An 18,462-nucleotide genomic window follows, 5' to 3' on the forward strand; every position below is an offset into this window, starting at 1 on the left:
AGTTCGTACCAATGTTTGGTTTCTTTTTTTTTTTTACTGCCTTTGTTACGGTGCAGCTGCAGAGTGACACGAGGGAGGAGTGAGAATGAGGGTGACACGCAGCAAAGAAAGAGAGAAGAAAATGTCTTTCAAAGTATTTGAGGTTCAGAAGTTATTAAAAATAAAACCATTTAATTAGTTTGCCTCTGCACTCAGCCCAGGTAAAGACCACACGTCCTCCTCAGTGCTTCATTCATTATCTGATGTATGTTTCACAGCACAAACTCTCCCCTCTCATTATAACGGACGGTCCCTTAGTGCGGAGGGAACACTGACACGCTGACACATACAGAAAACCATTTAATTACCATTGAAACATGATGAAACTGGTGATTACCTGAATCAACAGCATGTGTCCTGTAGATCAGGAGGAAACACCTGTTACAGGTGAGTTCATCCTCTGACACTGACAGACTGGGTCAGAAGTCGTCTGTTTATGTCTCATGATGAATAATTAATGTTCAGCTGACACAAACAGCCTCTGTCGTCTCTGTCGCTGTCATGTTTCTGTCATGTTTCTGTCATGTTCCTGTGTTCAGGGGAAACTTTCGTCTGCAGCAGCCGACGTCTCGAAGCTTTAGCTGGATTAAATTTTCATGAATGAGTTGAGCAGGTTGAGCTGGCCGAGGGCAGACCAGGAGCTGCCTGTAATTTTAGGATGGCAGAGAAAGCAGGTGTCTGACTGTGATACAGTACACACACACACACACACACACACACACACACACACACACACACACACACACAGATGAGTCATGATTTACAGTGCAGAGTGCAGAGATGAGGTCATCATACCTCTGAAACTCCTGACAGGTCACAAACACTCAGACCTGAGTCACTCCTGTGTGTGTGTGTGTGTGTGTGTGTGTGAGACAGAGACACAGAGATAATGATACATGCATCTTTGTCGTTTGTCCTCGTTTGTTCTCTGTGGAGAATTCGAGCACAGAAACAACAGACACACCTGAAAGACAAATATAACCTGATTCCTGCTGCTGATGATGACGAGCGCCACAGCGGCGTCTGTGTTCACGCACAGAGCAGCTGGGATGGCGTGAATCATCCGAGTGCGGAAACTCTTTAACGGGAACCAAAGTCCGCCCCAGATTAGCAGCCCCGTCCGTCCCGGGAGAGATGCTGTCAGGCGAGTCTGCGCCACCAAGCGCTCAGCAGAGATCGCTCAGGCTTGAGAAACACACCTGTCAGTGATGGAGAGGAGAGGCCGGCACGCATCTGTGCTGCTCAGCACACTAACTTAGTTTATCCCCAACTGGAACATTATGTAACCACAACACGGTGATTATTGATCAGGAACACAGCTGCCGCACACACACACACACACACACACATAAAGACATGGAGTACAGACCATCAGAGATTCAGACTGACTTTACCCCCCAGCTCTGAAACTTAGAATGAAATTCAAAATCGTTTGACGGAGGAAGCAGTGAGGCTACGGTGGCCTGGAGGGGGCGGTCACATGACTCCAGAGGAGGGTTTAATTCTGAGAAACTAATATACGTCCAAACCAATTCCTATTTCCTGAGAAATGTCAAAACAGGACAAACTAATAAAGTTGTAGGCGTCAAACTAAAACGCCTAAAATACAAATATATGTGTGACTACAGAAATACGTCGTCCTGTGGGCGGATGTAAAACTCAGCAGCACAACATGAACTTCCTTCAACAAATTCACCTGTTGGAGGCTCTGCTATCAACAACAAGTTGTCTGCCATCAGCTGTGTGTGGACAGAGAAGAAGAGAACATGGAGTCTGTCTCACACTTTGAAAGTGGACAGATCACAGGCATTAACTCAGCACTTCCTGTTTCCAGCAGCTGCAGTGACGTTCAAGCTGCATGAAAATGTTATCTTCATACTGACGTTCATGATAGCACCTTGGAAATATGATTTTATTTTGTTTTATAGGAAGGAGAGGACTTTAGGAAGGAGAGGACTTTAGGAAGGAGAGGGCTCTAGGAAGGAGAGGACTTTAGGAAGGAGAGGACTTTAGGAAGGAGAGGACTCTAGGAAGGAGAGGACTTTAGGAAGGAGAGGACTTTAGGAAGGAGAGGACTCTAGGAAGGAGAGGACTTTAGGAAGGAGAGGACTTTAGGAAGGAGAGGACTCTAGGAAGGAGAGGACTCTAGGAAGGAGAGGACTTTAGGAAGGAGAGGACTCTAGGAAGGAGAGGACTCTAGGAAGGAGAGGACTCTAGGAAGGAGAGGACTTTAGGAAGGAGAGGACTCTAGGAAGGAGAGGACTCTAGGAAGGAGAGGACTTTAGGAAGGAGAGGACTTTAGGAAGGAGAGGACTCTAGGAAGGAGAGAACTTTAGGAAGGAGAGGACTTTAGGAAGGAGAGGACTTTAGGAAGGAGAGGACTCTAGGAAGGAGAGGACTTTAGGAAGGAGAGGACTCTAGGAAGGAGAGGACTCTAGGAAGGAGAGGACTTTAGGAAGGAGAGGACTCTAGGAAGGAGAGGACTTTAGGAAGGAGAGGACTTTAGGAAGGAGAGGACTTTAGGAAGGAGAGGACTCTAGGAAGGAGAGGACTTTAGGAAGGAGAGGACTTTAGGAAGGAGAGGACTCTAGGAAGGAGAGGACTCTGGACAGAAGAAACAACAAGAGCTTCATAACCTTTAGGTTCACTTCCCTTTGTCTCAGACAGATCAGTGGAGATGATCCCTGTCTGCTGAAGACCTCGTTGGCAGGAGGTAAAGAGGCCGTTACTAAAGCCTGGCTCCACAAAGACTGTCGGCCATTTTGTTAACACTACTTAGATGTTGTGGAACAGACGACCTGCTCGTCACGACTCCAAGAAGAGCTGTGAGAAAAACAGAGGAGAACATGTTGTGTTTATTCAGCCAGGGAGACAGACGTCACATGATTCCCGTGATGTCCACGTTAAATCATCCCGTCAGCATGTATTTGTCTTTTCTTTTCTTTGTGCTGCTCTTTATTTCTCTGTAGATTTGGTGCTTCATGAAGTCAAAGAGTTCATAAAGTGTGAAACAGACGCACAGGTCGAGGTGTTTTCTGTCGTCGGTCACAGGCTGAGATTCTGTGAGCACTTCCTGAGAGCAGGCGTCGTAAACTTTGTTGTGACTCCTAAAGATGCAGAAAAGTTATTTGGCGTGGGCCCAGAGAATAAACTGAATGAGATCCATCCGCTCTACGGTAAATGAGGAGATGGGGAATATCCTATTTTAGGGAGGAGGAGGAGGAGGAGGAGGAGGGGTGGGGGTGTGGAGGAGAGTGGATTGTTCCACGTCAGTGGGTCGCGATGGCACAGTGCTGCTGACGTCCACGGAGACAAAAATAGGGAAGTGCCCTGTGAAGCTGAGCGCTGATGCTCGTCAGCAGATAAGACTGACAGGTGTGACGTCTCGCCTCAGTCTGGATCCTCTAAACTTTAGTTTGCAGGAGAGGCGGCTGGCGGCGGCTCGGCATCACAAACACGCTCACTTTCACTTGAAGACTGAAAAGTGACTGAAAACAACATGTTTGTGATGCGTCAGGGAGTTTTCTCCAGGACATGATGAAGGTGTCGGTCTCCACCCTGCAGACCAACATCCTGCAGGTCATGACTCTGAGTTTAAACTGATAATATGGACGACTGTATCAGACTGTGTGTGTGTGTCAGACTGTGTGTGTGCTGATGACACACACTGACATGTGATCAGGGTTTAATAAGAACTACAGTCAGCTGCTGCAGGAACCTTTGGAGCAACACTGCCCCCCAGTGGAGGAACGTCTGCTCTACATCTTCATCACTTACCTAACACACACACACACACACACACACACACACACACACACACACAGAAGCAAACACAAACAGCCACGTGAGATAAATATGAGCTTGTGGCCCTGAGAGAACTGTGAACAGAGGATGATGATGATGATGATGATGATGATGAAGATGATGATGATGATGATGAAGATGATGAAGATGATGATGATGATGATGATGATGATGTTCACACTCTGAGTGATGCCAGCTGACTCGTATACCACAGTTTGTTGTCGGCCATTAAATCACAGTTTTAATTGGGATGGTGTTTTACGGGCGGAGCTGTGAGCTGACACTGAGGACGCCGAGGACTCAGGTCCCTGTGACACGTGTCAGACCTGTTTCCTGTGCTGTCGGAGTGTTTAACAAATAACTTTCAATAAATGTGTTTTTATGTTTTCGTTCATTTTTATTTGACTTTATAAAAAAGACATTAAATCACACAAAACTACAAAAATGTCACGGATGAAACAATAAAGTCTGAAACTTGTTTCCAGCGAGGTCGCTGATGTGAGGAGAGTAAACATACCTGCAGTCAATGACATCATGCTGTCAGCCAACCAACCACAGCGCAGCATCTGCGGATCCTTAAAGAGGCTTCAAGGTCTTAAAACATGAAAGTTGATTTCAGGAGGTGCAGATCAACAAAGCAGCGCAGTAAAGACACATATAATCCTGATAAAATCGCTTCAAGTCAAACAAATAAAGTAAATAATAATTTTGACCATGTGTGTCGGTGACTCACGCTGACTGTCTGAGAGATGGAGACGTAGCTGTGTGTTTGTTTGTTTGTTTGTTTGTTTGTTTGTGGACACCAAGTTGATGTTTTCAGAAATTAATTCATATCTGAAAATACACTTTCTTATTGTCTTATATTCAGCTATGTGTTTATTTGTCATGTTGCAGCTGCTTTGTTCTGTGTTGTATTGAAAGTAAATATGTTAGCGAGCTGCTGCTAACGCTAACACTAATGCTAACTGACAGTGCAGCACCTGTCCACTACAGTGAGATGAGCTGGTTAGCCAACAGTTATGTACCATTGATAGATATTGGTGAATTAGCTGTGTTAATATTTCAGGTGTCCTGTGAGCATCAGTGGATCTTTGAGTCAAGTCAAGTCAACTTTATTTATAGAGCACATTTAAAAACAGCAATCACTGACCAAAGTGCTTTACAATGGACACAATTATGCACAACAAGAAAGATAATCAACCAAGACAGTAGAGTTCGTCTTGAGTCAATTCAATGAAAAAGATGAATATCAAACAATATGTTCTCGTGATGAATCACCAAAAGCTAAGGCAAAGAGATGGATTTTAGCCGGGCTTTGAATGTATTTAAAGAGGGTGAGGATCTAACTGTTTGTGGCAGGCTGCTCCACAGTTTCGGACCAACAGCTGAAAAAGCTCTGTCACCTCTGGTTTTCAACTTTGTAAGTGGGATAGAAAGCAGTGATTTGTCAGTGAGGGGACGAGAGGTGGAATAGGGAGTGAGGAGTTCTGAAATATAATCTGGTGCTGGTCCATGCAGTGCTTTAAAAACAAATAAAAGAGTCTTAAAATCAGTCCTATACTTTACAGGTAACCAGTGAAGCGAGGCCAATACAGGGGAAATGTGATCACTTCTCCTGGTACCAGTAATGAGTCTTGCTGCTGAATTCTGAACGAGCTGCAAGCGTGACAGAGTTGACTGGTTGATGCCGGTGTAGAGGGAAAACAATAATCTAATCAGGAGGAGATGAAAGCATGAACCAGAATTTCTAAATCTTTTATGGACAGAAATGATTTAAGTTTTGCAATGGATCTTAGATGGAAGAAGCTTGAGCTGACAACTGAGTTGATCTGTTTATCAAATTTAAAGCCAGAGTCAGATGACACCAAGATTCTTTACATGAGATTTTAAATGTGAAGACAGAGGGCCAAGAGCACTGGTAACAGAGGCAGAAGTGTCTGTAAGGCCAAAGATGAGGACCTCAGTTTTGTCATGGTTCAGTTGAAGAAAGCTTCGTGCCATCCAAGATTTTATGTCATTAATACAGAGTAATAGTGAATTAATGCTGCAAGGATCTGATGGATTCAAAGGGAGGTACAACTGGGAATCATTTGCATAACAGTGATAAGATATATTGTATTCCCTTAGTATAGAGCCTAATGGAAGCATGTATAGTGAAAATAAAATTGGGCCTAAAATGGAGCCTTGGGGAACACCATAGGAGATGGGAGCAGAGGAAGAGCACACATTAACAATTTGGACAGAGGCTGAGCGGCTTTGGAGGTAGGAAGCAAATCACTCACTGTGTGAGTGACAGATTCTGACAGAAACCACCGAGCACAGTGATGCTAACACATGTAGCCATGCTACATCTGCAGCTGCAGCTACAAGCAAACACAAACCAGAGAAAACCCAAAACTATCCAGAGAATCATCACGTGCGGCTCAGTATCTGTAGCTGGGGTCTCTGCTGCGTCTCTCTGTGAGCTGACGCGTAATCGTAGTAATCCTGGTAAAGAATTAAACCAACACAGGTCGGCAGCTCGGGATGAAACCGTGTAGCATGAGTGACTCTCAGCGACTGACAGTGTCTCAGCTGTTTTCCTTTAACGTCTCGTCTGTCTCAAACAGATGACTGTTGATATATCAGATGATGGTGATGATGATGATGATGACGATGATGACGGTGCGTCCTGTGTGTTGTGTGGCGTGCAGGTGGATGGGATCCTGTGTCTGGCGGACATCTTGACCGATGAGAGCAGCGTGGAAGCAGCCAGGGCGGAGGCAGCAGCGGTCGTGGCCCAGATCACCTCGCCTCACCACACGTCCACCCAGCACCTCGCCAGCTTCCTGGAGAGCATGCACGACATTGTGACCGCGCTCATCAGTGAGTGGACTGATGATGTCACCCTGACCTTTGACCCATAGTCAGTCTGACCAAGGGCTGTTGTCAGGTTAACAAATAACCAACAATGAATAGTTCAGAAAATTAGACTGACAGGATTGTTTTGTCGTCTGGTGATGTGATGGATCTGTGCGGAGGGCGAGGTCGTACACGCTCTCTGTCACACTCCTCACTAATGTACTGGTGGCGGTAAAACATTAAGACGCTGCAGTGCGGCACGCCTGTCTGCAGCGAAGTGTTGGGCGTTAGTTTGAAGCTTCATGTCACTGAGAATAACCTGTAGCTTGTTGCTTTGTCGCTCGCAGTGTGAACACGGCATCAGAGAATCCATTTGCACTTGCACTGAGCCACGTGGTGATGTGACAGCGGATGTTAGTGAACTTAAAATATTGCTGCTGGAGGGAACTGTGGGACGCCACTGTCTCTGTCCTCCATAAAGGATGGTGCAGTGTTTCCTTTGCTAATGCAGAATTTAAAAAATGTAATCTTTAAATGTTTTATGAGGTCGGGGAAAAAGAAGAAGTCAAAGCCCAAAGAGACAAACGATCCAGAAACTCTTGAGGGAACCTTCGACCCAATCTGAGGATCATTCAGGGTTCATTGTGGATTTATTTTGGTTAAGTTTTTATCAGGTTCAGAGCAGATATTTGATGTTTCTTTACAACAAATATTCTATAATCAAATATTTTAATGAATGAAGTGAATTATAAAACAAATAAAAAAGATTTTAAGACTGTTCTTTGCTGTTTCAGAGACTGCATCTCAGACTGTGGTGAATAAGAATCAGTCAGTCAGTCAGTCGGCGCTCTTCATAGTGTCACATGTGATGATCTGTATCTTAACTGAGTGACGTCTTCCTGTGTCAGAGCTGTGTGAGAGCGCCTCCTGTGGTGAAGTCTTCCTCCTGGCGTCTGCAGCGTTGGCCAACATCACCTTCTTTGACAGCATGGCCTGTGAGATCCTGCTGCAGCTCAACGCCATCCACATCCTGCTGCAGGCCTGCAGAGACCGCCAGAGAGTCGACACGCCGTACTCCAAAGACCAGGTGCACAACCTGCACACACACACACACACACACAGTCACACACACACAATCACACACACACACACACACACACAGTCACACACACACACACACACACACACACACACACACACACACACACACACACACTCATAAATATTTTTTCATATTATATTTAATTTTCCTCAGAAATCACACAAACATACTCAACCCACGCACAGAAACAAAGACTTGACTGAAATAAAAACAACATTTCACCCGTTTCATAAACAGGAAGTAAACAGGACTTCTGTCCAGTCTGTGTCAGAGCGAGAGAAACTTCAGAACAACCAAACAGGGCGATGAACGGGTCAATCTGAATGTTGTAATTATGAAATACTGAGACAAGATAAAGGAACAATGTGAGGACACAAAGTATTACCTGGACGACCTTTGGTTAAAAGGATAGTGCACCCAAAAATGTAAATTCAGCCATTATCTACTCAGCCATATGCCGATGGAGGCTCAGGTGAAGTTTCAGAGTCCTCACATCACTTGCGGAGATCGGCGGGGAGCAGCTAGCACACTTAATGGAGGCTAACGTCCAAGAACACATAATTGAAACCACAAAATATCTCCATCATGCCCATCCGTAGTGATCCAAGTGTGCTGCAGCCCCGACATAAAAAGTTGTTTGGAAAAACGTCATATGAACTCTGTTTTTAGCCTCACTGTAGCCTGTAGCTCTGACTGCCTCTCTGTGCTCCACATTTTTCAGATTATTGATTTGTACAAAGCTACGTGACAATAAATCTGTTTCACTGTGACTGTGCTCTGAGGTGCTGCTCAATAAATCTGAAATATTATAGATAACAAAAAACAGTAACTGAACAGTGACAACATGAACTTTAAACAGAGGGTGAACATTAAGAACTCTGAACTGAGCAGAACTTGTTCTGTAGTGAAACAGCAGCAGCAGATGATGATGAAGATGATGATGATGAAGAGCTGCAGGAGCACTGGAAGCATCATTTTATTTTGACAAGCTTCAGTTCAGTTTAAACTGTGAGGTTCACAGGTACAAACATTATTTTACAATCAGTGTTATTATTATACCTACTATTCCCCTTTGATTATAATAATAATAATAATAATATAATAATGAATAATAAATAAATAATGATAATGATAGTAATAATAATACCTTCTTATCTGAATTGTTTTTGTCATGTGTGATTTTTATTTTGAAGCACAGTGAGTCACCCTGCTGCCTCCTTCCTCACTCCTCCTCCTCCTCCTCCTCCTCCTCCTCTCTGTAACGACTGCTTAAATATCTTTAAACTCTATTTTAAATCATTTTAATTTTTTTGCCTTTGACCTCTTGTCTGCACTTTTAATATTTTTAATATTGATTTTTAAACCTGGAAATTATTCAGTATTTAATTTTAATGTCTTCCTCTGTCTTTACTCTTTTGTAAATAATCTGTGTCCTCTATTATGTTTAATATTTTATTGCTGTGTGAATCGTGATGAACAAATAACATTAACTCTTTATTGTTTTACTGTCAGGTGGTGACCATCTTGGCGAACCTGTCAGTGTTGGAGCAGTGTGCCTCTGAAGTCCTGCAGGACCAAGGTAATCTGATTACAACTGTTACTGTGGATTACATCCTACATATCAATATATTTAATGGGTGAATCTGCAGATGGATGAAGGACAAACATTTTTAGGATCCAGTCTGATTTGATCATTTTATATCTTGTTTGTATTTCAGGTTGTTTTTCACACTGAACCTTAAAACCTTGTTTTCTTATACTTTTTATATTTGCACTCTTTTATATTTGCATGTTTCACTTGAACTTCTCCCAGTATGCAACATTTATTTGATTTTAAAGTACAAGCAAGGAAACAGGTGTAATACCTCTTTGATCCTGAAGAGGGCAGCATCAGATAAAGTCTGTGAGGAAGCCTGGCAGAACTTCACATTTTAACAACTGTAATATTTTCACTCATTAATCGTGTGTTTCATGAGTCCATCCTCCTCTACATGTTCCTCTGTCTCTGTGATTTCATTTATTCTGATCTAAACAGACCTTTATGTCTTCAGAGAACTGAACATTTTGGGAACATACCCATTCATTCCTAGATATTCTCAGAATGTCTTGGGAACCAAACTTTGCAACCGGGGCTGAATCTGGCTCCATCAGTCACTTTACATTTCCATATAAGCTTCATGTCTCTCTCCGGCCTCCTGTAGTAAGGGTCCATGAAACAAGTTCTTCTTTTACATCCTGCACATTAAAGTCACTTTGTTTGAGTCTCAGGTGAAGACCTGTGTGTGAAGCCACCTGCACACTGAACATTTATAGACTGTCGACTGTCCTGTGGGTCTGAATCCTCTCTGGCAGTGACGTGTGTAACCTGTGTGGATGTTTTAAACTCATCACTGTGCTGTGTTATGTTTCTGCTTCCTGTCTTCTTCTGTTTCCTTGAGTCTGTCTGTAGCTTCTGACAGCACGTGTCTGTTGTGGCCGTCCTCCCTGACGCCTCTCTGCTTCATGTGCACTGTGTGTGGTGTCTGTTAGGGATCGAGCGCCTGCTGCTGCTGCTGGGAGAAAAGCCGTCCTCCTCCAGTCCATCGGAGGGCGCCGCCTGCGAGCGCGTTCAGCAGAAAGCTGCAGTGACTTTGGCCCGTCTGAGCAGAGACCCTGATGTGGCTCAAACTGCCATCCAGCTCAAAGGTGCAGCTCCAGTTTTATTTCAAGAACACAGTTCAGAGAAACACTTTTTTTTTAGTGCAGCTGAAATTAAGAATGGTTGAGTTTTCTTTACGTCTGAAGGAGACATTTGTATCGACACAGGGAGCAGGTCCTCGTCCACTGAGGCACCATGTACAGCCCAGAGTAATAAACCACACACATGCTCATTGGGCCCATTCACATTTTCATGTTTGCTTCTACACGCTTGGCACACACAAGTTTCACTTGGTTGCAGTTTGCAGCATCACCACTAGATGTCACTAAATTCTAAACAATGAACCTTTAAGGAGTTAAAAAGTGTCTCACAGTCCAGATGTCCCTGTGTCCCCTCGGTGGACAGGACAGAATAGACTGTGAGTCCATTTGTCAGCAGACGTCTTTGTCTGATGAGAAGCAGCTCACAATTCTTTATGACACCTAACATGTCATAACATGTGTCTCTGTTTCATAACAGAAGACTGAAATTATTATTTTTCTTTTAACTTCAGTGGCGTTCGGTTTATTCATCCTCAAGGAGGAGATCCTTTTCCACAGCACAAGTACTGATGGAGGTGATTTTCTAAATGGATTTATTGAACCTTTATTTTAACCAGAAAAACCTCTTGAGATTTAAAATCTCTTTCTTAAGATTGTCCTGGCTGAGACAGACAGAGAGACACAGACGTCAGTTACAGACAGAGACGTCAGTTACAGATAGAGAACACTAAAACAAAATCAGAACTACTCAGCTCTGAAACAGACAAACACCTAATTAGATTACAGATTAATATCTGCTGTAAGTGAACCAAATAAAGTCCACAAACCAGGGGCAACTCCACCTGATGACAAAGAGCAGCTGTAAAACTCTCTGACAGATGATTGTGTTTAAAAGCTTTGAAACGACGAGAGGAACTAAGACGTGAAGCTGTGAGAGGTGGAGTTGACGGTGTGGGTCAGAGGTCGGCGGCTCCTCTCCAGTGGCTCCCTTCGACTTTGATAACAAAAAATAATACAGAAATAAATAACGGTTATTTTTTAACATTTCAATTTTCATTTATCAATGAAAAGAAAAAAAAAATAGAATGAAAATTAAAAAATGTTTTGCATTCTCTTCTCTACAGTCGACCAAAGCTCAGCAGCAGAATTGAGTCTCTGGATCCTGACTGAATCCAAATAAATTGAAAGAAAGCAGAATTTAGATTTGTATGTTTTTACCGAGGGCGGCACGGTGGTGTGGTGGTTAGCACTCTCGCCTCACAGCAAGAGGGTTCCCGGTTCGATCCCGGGCGTGGGAGCCCTTCTGTGCGGAGTTTGCATGTTCTCCCCGTGTCAGCGTGGGTTCTCTCCAGCTGCTCCAGCTTCCTCCCACAGTCCAAAGTCATGCAGGTTAATAGGTGACTCTAAATTGTCCGTAGGTGTGAATGTGAGTGTGAATGGTTGTCTGTCTCTATGTGTCAGCCCTGTGATAGTCTGGTGACCTGTCCAGGGTGAACCCTGCCTCTCACCCAGTGTCAGCTGGGATAGGCTCCAGCCCCCCCGCGACCCTCAAGAGGATGAAGCGGTTAGAAGATGAATGAATGAATGAATGAATGAATGTTTTTACCACTGACTCTGCAAAGTTAAAGTTCAAAATAATCACTAGGAGCCTGCTGCAGCGCCACCTGGTGGTGAAACATGTGACTGACTGCTGTTTGTAATGTCAACAGGCTCATTTAGATCTAACAGGCTGTGTTACCCTCGTTATAAAGCTCCGTATGGTTTGAGGCTCCGGACGAAATTTAAAAAAAAAAAAAATAGTCAAAAATGTCTCTTTGGCTGGTGCTGACCTCTGACCTGGGTGGAGGTGATGACCTGGGTGGAGGTGGGTGATGACCTGGGTGGAGGTGATGACCTGGGTGGAGGTGGGTGATGACCTGGGTGGAGGTGATGACCTGGGTGGAGGTGATGACCTGGGTGGGTGTTGTAGTGCCTCTGAGTTTGCTGTCTACATGAGTTCATTCTTCTTGGTGTCACCTGGAAACGTTCAGAGGAGCAGAAGAAGAAACTTTGCGCTAACGGTGATTTCATTTACAGATTTTACAGGCGGCTGTTAGTGCACAGAAAATGAAGACAACAGTCAGATGCTGAAAAGTGATTTTACTGTGACTGAACGTCACTGTTGTGTCTTCATCTCTTTCATATATCTGATATTTTCTTCAGCTGTTCCTCGTCTGATTGAACTGTGTCGCTCCCCCACTGAGAGGAATAACAGTGACTCTGTGCTGGTCGCCTGCCTGGTACGTACGCAGTGTGTGTGTGTGTGTGTGTGTGTGTGTGTGTGTGTGTGTCCCCATGCCCTTACACATATGTGTAAAGCTCTGCTGCCTGTCCTGAATATAAATGTGTGGTTCAAACGTTGGGGTGTCAGTTTCAGCCCTGACACACTGCACGTTTCCAGCTGCACTCGACATGTCGTACTTCCACAGAACAAACTGAGGGCGTCACACTGCCGGCCTGTTGGTGGAACATCACCGTCTGATTTAATGACATCCACAGGGCAGATATATGTGAGCAGCCACGATGGCTGACCGCTCCCCACCAGCTCAAACGTCGTATGTTTAAATATGTACATCTCATGAATAATATGGCTGCTCGGACTCCCTCTCATTCTGCTGGTAATTATTGAGAGCAGATCTGGGAGCCGACGAGGGGATTCACAGCCCGTAATGGTCAGGAGCTTAATTAGGCTGAGAAATGCCCTCCTCTTCACTGCAGCCACACTCGTCCATCTATTCAGATTAATGTGATTCTATTTTATCCTTTTAGCCCACGGTCCAGTCCGCCGTTTGTGGGCGCTGAGTTTTTACCTTCAAAGGGTGCTGAGCTTTCACACATCGTTTGTAATCTTAAATGTAAATGTTGGAGGGAGGCTCACGGCTCTTCTCACACGTCACATGTGTTACTCCTGTACTCTGCTGAGACAGATCTGAATCCAGGATCTCTGCAGTTTGTATTTACTGTAAATCTGCATATGCACACACACACACACACACACACACACACACACACACAGGTTTTATTTTTATTATTGACGAGAGGAGCCAGGACATAAATTATACTTTAAAAAGTGTTCATGGGCATGTTGTCTAGATTTAAGAAAAGACAGTGCAGATAATATACAGTCACATTTATCATCTACACAACTCCACACACCTGGAGACTAAACTCACCTTATGCTGAACTACTAAACACATTTATTCCATCAGTCTGAACTAGTTTGATACGTGACACAACATGAACAGAGACACATGGCAGCTCATTCAGACTGGTTTTGAAAACAGACACAGATGATGATATTTCTACACTGTGATCAGTCTCGTTCCTCCTGCTGACCTCTGAGAGTCACACTGAAGCTCCTGCACTTAACTTCACCTCTCTAGTTTGTCTCATGTTGCTGAGCTGAAATACAACGTCACAGATATGATTATAATTATAGAAGCACTGTTAGTCAGAGAGCTTCAGAGGAGCGTAGCTGTGACGGAGAGGGTCAATGGGAGCGTTTCCCTCGGATACGACACGTAAAACTTCATCCGCTGAACAAATGAATGTCTTTTCATAAAAATGATCATATCTCAGAAACTAAATAATGATCATTGTTAAAATAACTTCAAGAGAAATATTTACTGTATGTTACTACATTTAAAAATCTTTTGGATCAAAATGTTGTGTGTTTTTATTTTGTAAAATCTATCGATCAATCTAATCGATTTATGAATCTTTTCATGCAGCATTTTCAATACTTTAATCATCATTATGGTTTATTGATTTCCACATCTTTTTAGCTCCGGCTGTGCACACTGTAGGGATCTGGAGTGTTTAAAGATACTCCGAGAGATGATGTCACACTAAGGAAAAATACAGAGTGGGCGCAGGCTGTTTCTACTGCAGAGTTTAAAGGGTTAAATATCTGAAACGTGCACAGGTGTCTGTGTGTGTCTGTGTGTGTGAGTTTAAATAATGTTGCTGTTTGCAGTGCAGCAGGGTCTGTGATGATGATGATGATGATGATGATGATGGTGTGTGTGTGTGTGTGTGTGTGTGTGTGTGTGTGTGCGCGCGCGCACACGCATACTGATGCACATGTGTGTGTGTGTGTGTGTGTGTGTGTGTGTGTGTGTGTGTCTGCAGGCTGCCCTGAGGAGGCTGGCAGCGGGGTGTCCAGACAGCATCGAGGCAGCCGACCACCAGCAGCTGATCAAACCGCGGCTGGTCGACTCCTTCCTGCTGTGCTCCAACATGGAGGAGAGCTTTGTATGACGGCCTGCACCGTTAGCAGAGAGAAGAACTCGTGCACGAGGTCGTGAACACGGACTGTTTCACAACACAGAGACGACTAACGAGCAGCTTCCTGTTTGTCCAAATGTCAAAGTGGACATGAAGAGTGGCGTGAATCTGTGTGTGTGTGTGTGTGTGTGTGTGTGTGTGTGTGTGTGGCTGCAGGAGACGTCTGTGTGTACATACATGTGTCAGTGGTCATGTTAGAGGCGCTGAATGTGACAGTGTTGTAGGCTCATTTCATATCAGTCATTTTGTTCCAGCAGGTGCTGATTTTAAAAGAGAAATTGAACCTGTTCTGGTTTAAAACACTTTATTTGTTCCAACTGTGCAATTATTAATTATTAATTTGTGTCTTCTTATGTCTGATCATGTTTCTGACGCGTCTCTGGATGATGCACTATAATGTCTCCAAACATACACCTGTTCAAATATATTTCCTGTTTCTTTATTGTTTGCAGTCAGCAGCCACTTTATTAGGATCAGTTCATATTTTCATGCTTGTAAACTTTGGCGGCGCTTCGTGAGTATTTAAAATATGTTCAGATGATGCATGGCGTGGCGACGGGATCGATTTGGCCTCGTGTACAAAATATAGTTAAAGTGCATTTTATGGCATGTTGAGCTCTTATTGTCTTGTTTGCCATTAATATCAGATATTATATTTGCCACTGGAGAATGGATCTATAGAAATGCTTTTGATTTTAAATAAATGGTCTTTATTTAAAGAGAGTGAGTTGTTGTGTGCCATGCATGGAGTGAAGGCAGTCAGCTGACGGTCAGTGTGTCACTGTGAAATAATCACAGAGCTGCAGTTTGACATGAAGCAAAGTCAGAACAGAAATAACTCCGACACGGGGAACCAACAAGAACACGTAGTTCATGTGTTGGAGAAAAAAAACAACAACATACATGACGACCACATAAAAAGAAAATCAAAGGACTTAAATGAAGACAAAAAAATGCTGATGCTGCTGTGTTTCAGTGACCCTGAAATATCATTCATGAGTTTTAGCTGTAAGTGTTTAGCTTCAGTCTCAGCGCCTCACAGCCTCCTGTACACAACCTGCTCAGCACCAACAACAGACAGACGCAGCTGCTGAACACAGTGAAAACTACAGAGACAGATATTTCCTTCAGGAAGTCGTGGAGACCAAAAACAGGACAAAAGACAGTGAATATTGGACTCTTTATAAACGGCGTCTGCTGCCCCCTGGTGGCTGAAACCAGTTGTTGGACATTCAGGCCGTGTGTGTGCAGATCCACATATTTTTCAAACTGATATTTTTGTTGAAGAATCTGCTGTGAGATGTTTCTGGTGACGACGCTTTACAATGTTCAGAGCATATCTATGATTTAAAGCCTGGTTGTCTCCATCTGGCTCTCAAAATGGAGGCAGCTGAGCTGGCTGCTAGTAGCTAATGATGCTAACAGCCTGAACAATGCTAATGAGGGTTAGCGTGGGGGAGAACTGGAGGGTGGATGTTACTCTACGATGACCGCACCGTTCAGTCTCTGTGGGTTGGGACGCCGTGATCAGTTTGCCAGCAGGACACACGGCCAGACTGTCTACCACAGAGAGGAGCGGACTACAACACACACACACACACACACGCACGCACGCACGCACGCACACACGGAGGTAATGTGACTTCATTCTCTGCTCAGGACGCCATCACCACATGACATCTTTACTTCCTTCATTTGCTCACTGTAAAGTTTAACTTGACAGACTGCAGCTGAGTTAGTGTTCATGTCTGTGGTCAGCGGGAGCGTGCAGCAGGTAAACAAGGTATTTAAAGCAGCCGCACACAGTGACACGTCTCTGCAGAGTCCAGGCAGGGGCCAGTTCGCGCTCCTCGGAGGCCTCCCGACCTCCAGCTATCTCAGAGGAGCTCTGTTTTCTGCACAGATGCAGGCACAGGGATGAGAAGAGCTTTGAAGGAGGTTCACAGAGAGAGGAAGAGGCTAAGAGACGAAGAGGAGGAGGACCCAGAGGTCTACCTGTTGGTCCTCTGTTTGCTACAAGCCTCCAACTTTGCACAAACACAGGTCTCGTTGGGAGGAAGAGCATGAAGAGTGTAGGTGTGTGCGTTAGATCAACTTGTCATCTAAATGTCAGTTTCACACATGATGGAGAGGAAATTTAATTTAAGACGGGTTTTAATGAGAGTTTGAACACATCATCATCATCATCATCTTCATCATCATCATGAGAGGCTGATTACAGAGGAAGATCTGTGATGAGTCAAACTCGTCCTTTGTGTCGTCGTCTCTCTGATAGAAACACTCAGGTTTTTTTTATCTCCCCCTCCATCAGGCCTCCTCTCCTTGGAGAGACAATTGAGGCTCTTGTTGCTTCTCTGTAGCTTCTTTTTAACCTAAGGGCACTGATGCTGAGCCTGGACTTGTTACACTCCAACCCAGAGTTGAGACAATTGAGCTGCTTTGTGTGTGTTGTCCAGCGTCCACGTGGGACTGTGTTCACAGGCCTTTGTGATAGAATATGCTCCTGCCTGGCTTTGTTGAGGCCCAATGAAATATGTATTGACGCAGAGGAGAACTAAACAGACGGCCTAAAAACACAGGTTCCTTTGATATTGTTTTGGTTGGACCATGGCCGCGATGCCGAGGATTGTAGCTCTGGGTTTTTCACTTTCTAAGCTCTTGAACTTTCATTTTCCTCCCTCTCCCTCTCGCTCTGCTCGCTGCATGCTGCTGCCAACTGTATTATTGTCAGAGTTTCAAGGTGGAGAAAAGATAATGTTTCATCATCCAATCAGACGAGGTCTCTCATGAACCATCACTGTTAATACACGAAAAGCACGTCACAAATCAACCAGGATAATGAGAGGGCAGCAGCTCTGTCTCCATAAATCACACACTGTGGAAGAAAAGGATGTAAAGTACGGAGACACTCCTCTGTGACCCCCCCTGACACTTTAATATTTCATGAGCCACATCTTTTGCTTTTGACACACAAAACTTTGTCTCTGTCCGACTCGTTTTCTTTTCACAGGGACGCAAACTTCTTTTTCTTTTTCTTTGAAACTGCTTTCAGAAGTCAAAACTTTACGACTTCACTTCTGCAAAACTCACAAATTAGGATGGAATCATTTGGACAAACTTAAAAGTCGGATCTCTTCAGCAAAGAGATGAAAAGTGAATCGAGTCTTCACTCGTTCACACAAAGAAGTGTCGGCATTTGTTTCCAGTGGTGCGACTCATTTATGCTCAACATTAGATACGGAGACAGACGGAGACTTCTGCTTCATTTTGTCCATATTTGTGCATGTTTTCTGAAATCTTACGGATACAGATGAAACGTAGCAGAATCCCCAGAGATGATGGAGGCAGTGGAGCGTGGTTCAGGAGACATACGACCGTAGAAATGTAAATAATGGTGTAAAGACTGAATGAACAGAAGCCTCGGTCCTCCGTGCGATGACGTCACTGCCTCCATTTAAAGGTACAACATTAAGACCTCGTCCACTGTTGCTTGTTGTTGTGTGAAACCTTTGACTCCGCCCTCTGGGGCCATCTATTGGCTGTATCTATGACATCATAACCTTGAGGGCAGTGACGTATCTATTTTAATACGTAACAGGAGTATAAATCAGTCTTTGGTGGGCTGATGACCTTCACCTGAGCTGATCAGAGGCACAACAGCTCCGTCATCA

General features: G+C 44.2%; 1 protein-coding gene across 3 annotated transcripts in view; it reads left to right on the forward strand.

The window, feature by feature from the left end:
- LOC125887332 (protein inscuteable homolog) overlaps positions 1-15,458 on the forward strand; it is a 70,022-nt gene extending 54,564 nt beyond the window's left edge. For all 3 annotated transcript variants that reach the window (XM_049574046.1, XM_049574047.1, XM_049574048.1), the window contains exons 8-13: positions 6,537-6,708; positions 7,593-7,771; positions 9,299-9,365; positions 10,316-10,471; positions 12,668-12,744; positions 14,636-15,458. In XM_049574046.1, coding sequence (XP_049430003.1) covers positions 6,537-6,708; positions 7,593-7,771; positions 9,299-9,365; positions 10,316-10,471; positions 12,668-12,744; positions 14,636-14,764 — 780 coding nt within the window. In that variant the 3' untranslated portion in view covers positions 14,765-15,458. The remainder of the gene's footprint in view (positions 1-6,536; positions 6,709-7,592; positions 7,772-9,298; positions 9,366-10,315; positions 10,472-12,667; positions 12,745-14,635) is intronic.
- The last annotated feature ends 3,004 nt before the right edge of the window (positions 15,459-18,462 follow it).

This window comes from Epinephelus fuscoguttatus, linkage group LG4 (assembly GCF_011397635.1).
Source record: "Epinephelus fuscoguttatus linkage group LG4, E.fuscoguttatus.final_Chr_v1".
In the NCBI taxonomy this organism is placed as follows: Eukaryota; Metazoa; Chordata; class Actinopteri; order Perciformes; family Serranidae; genus Epinephelus; species Epinephelus fuscoguttatus.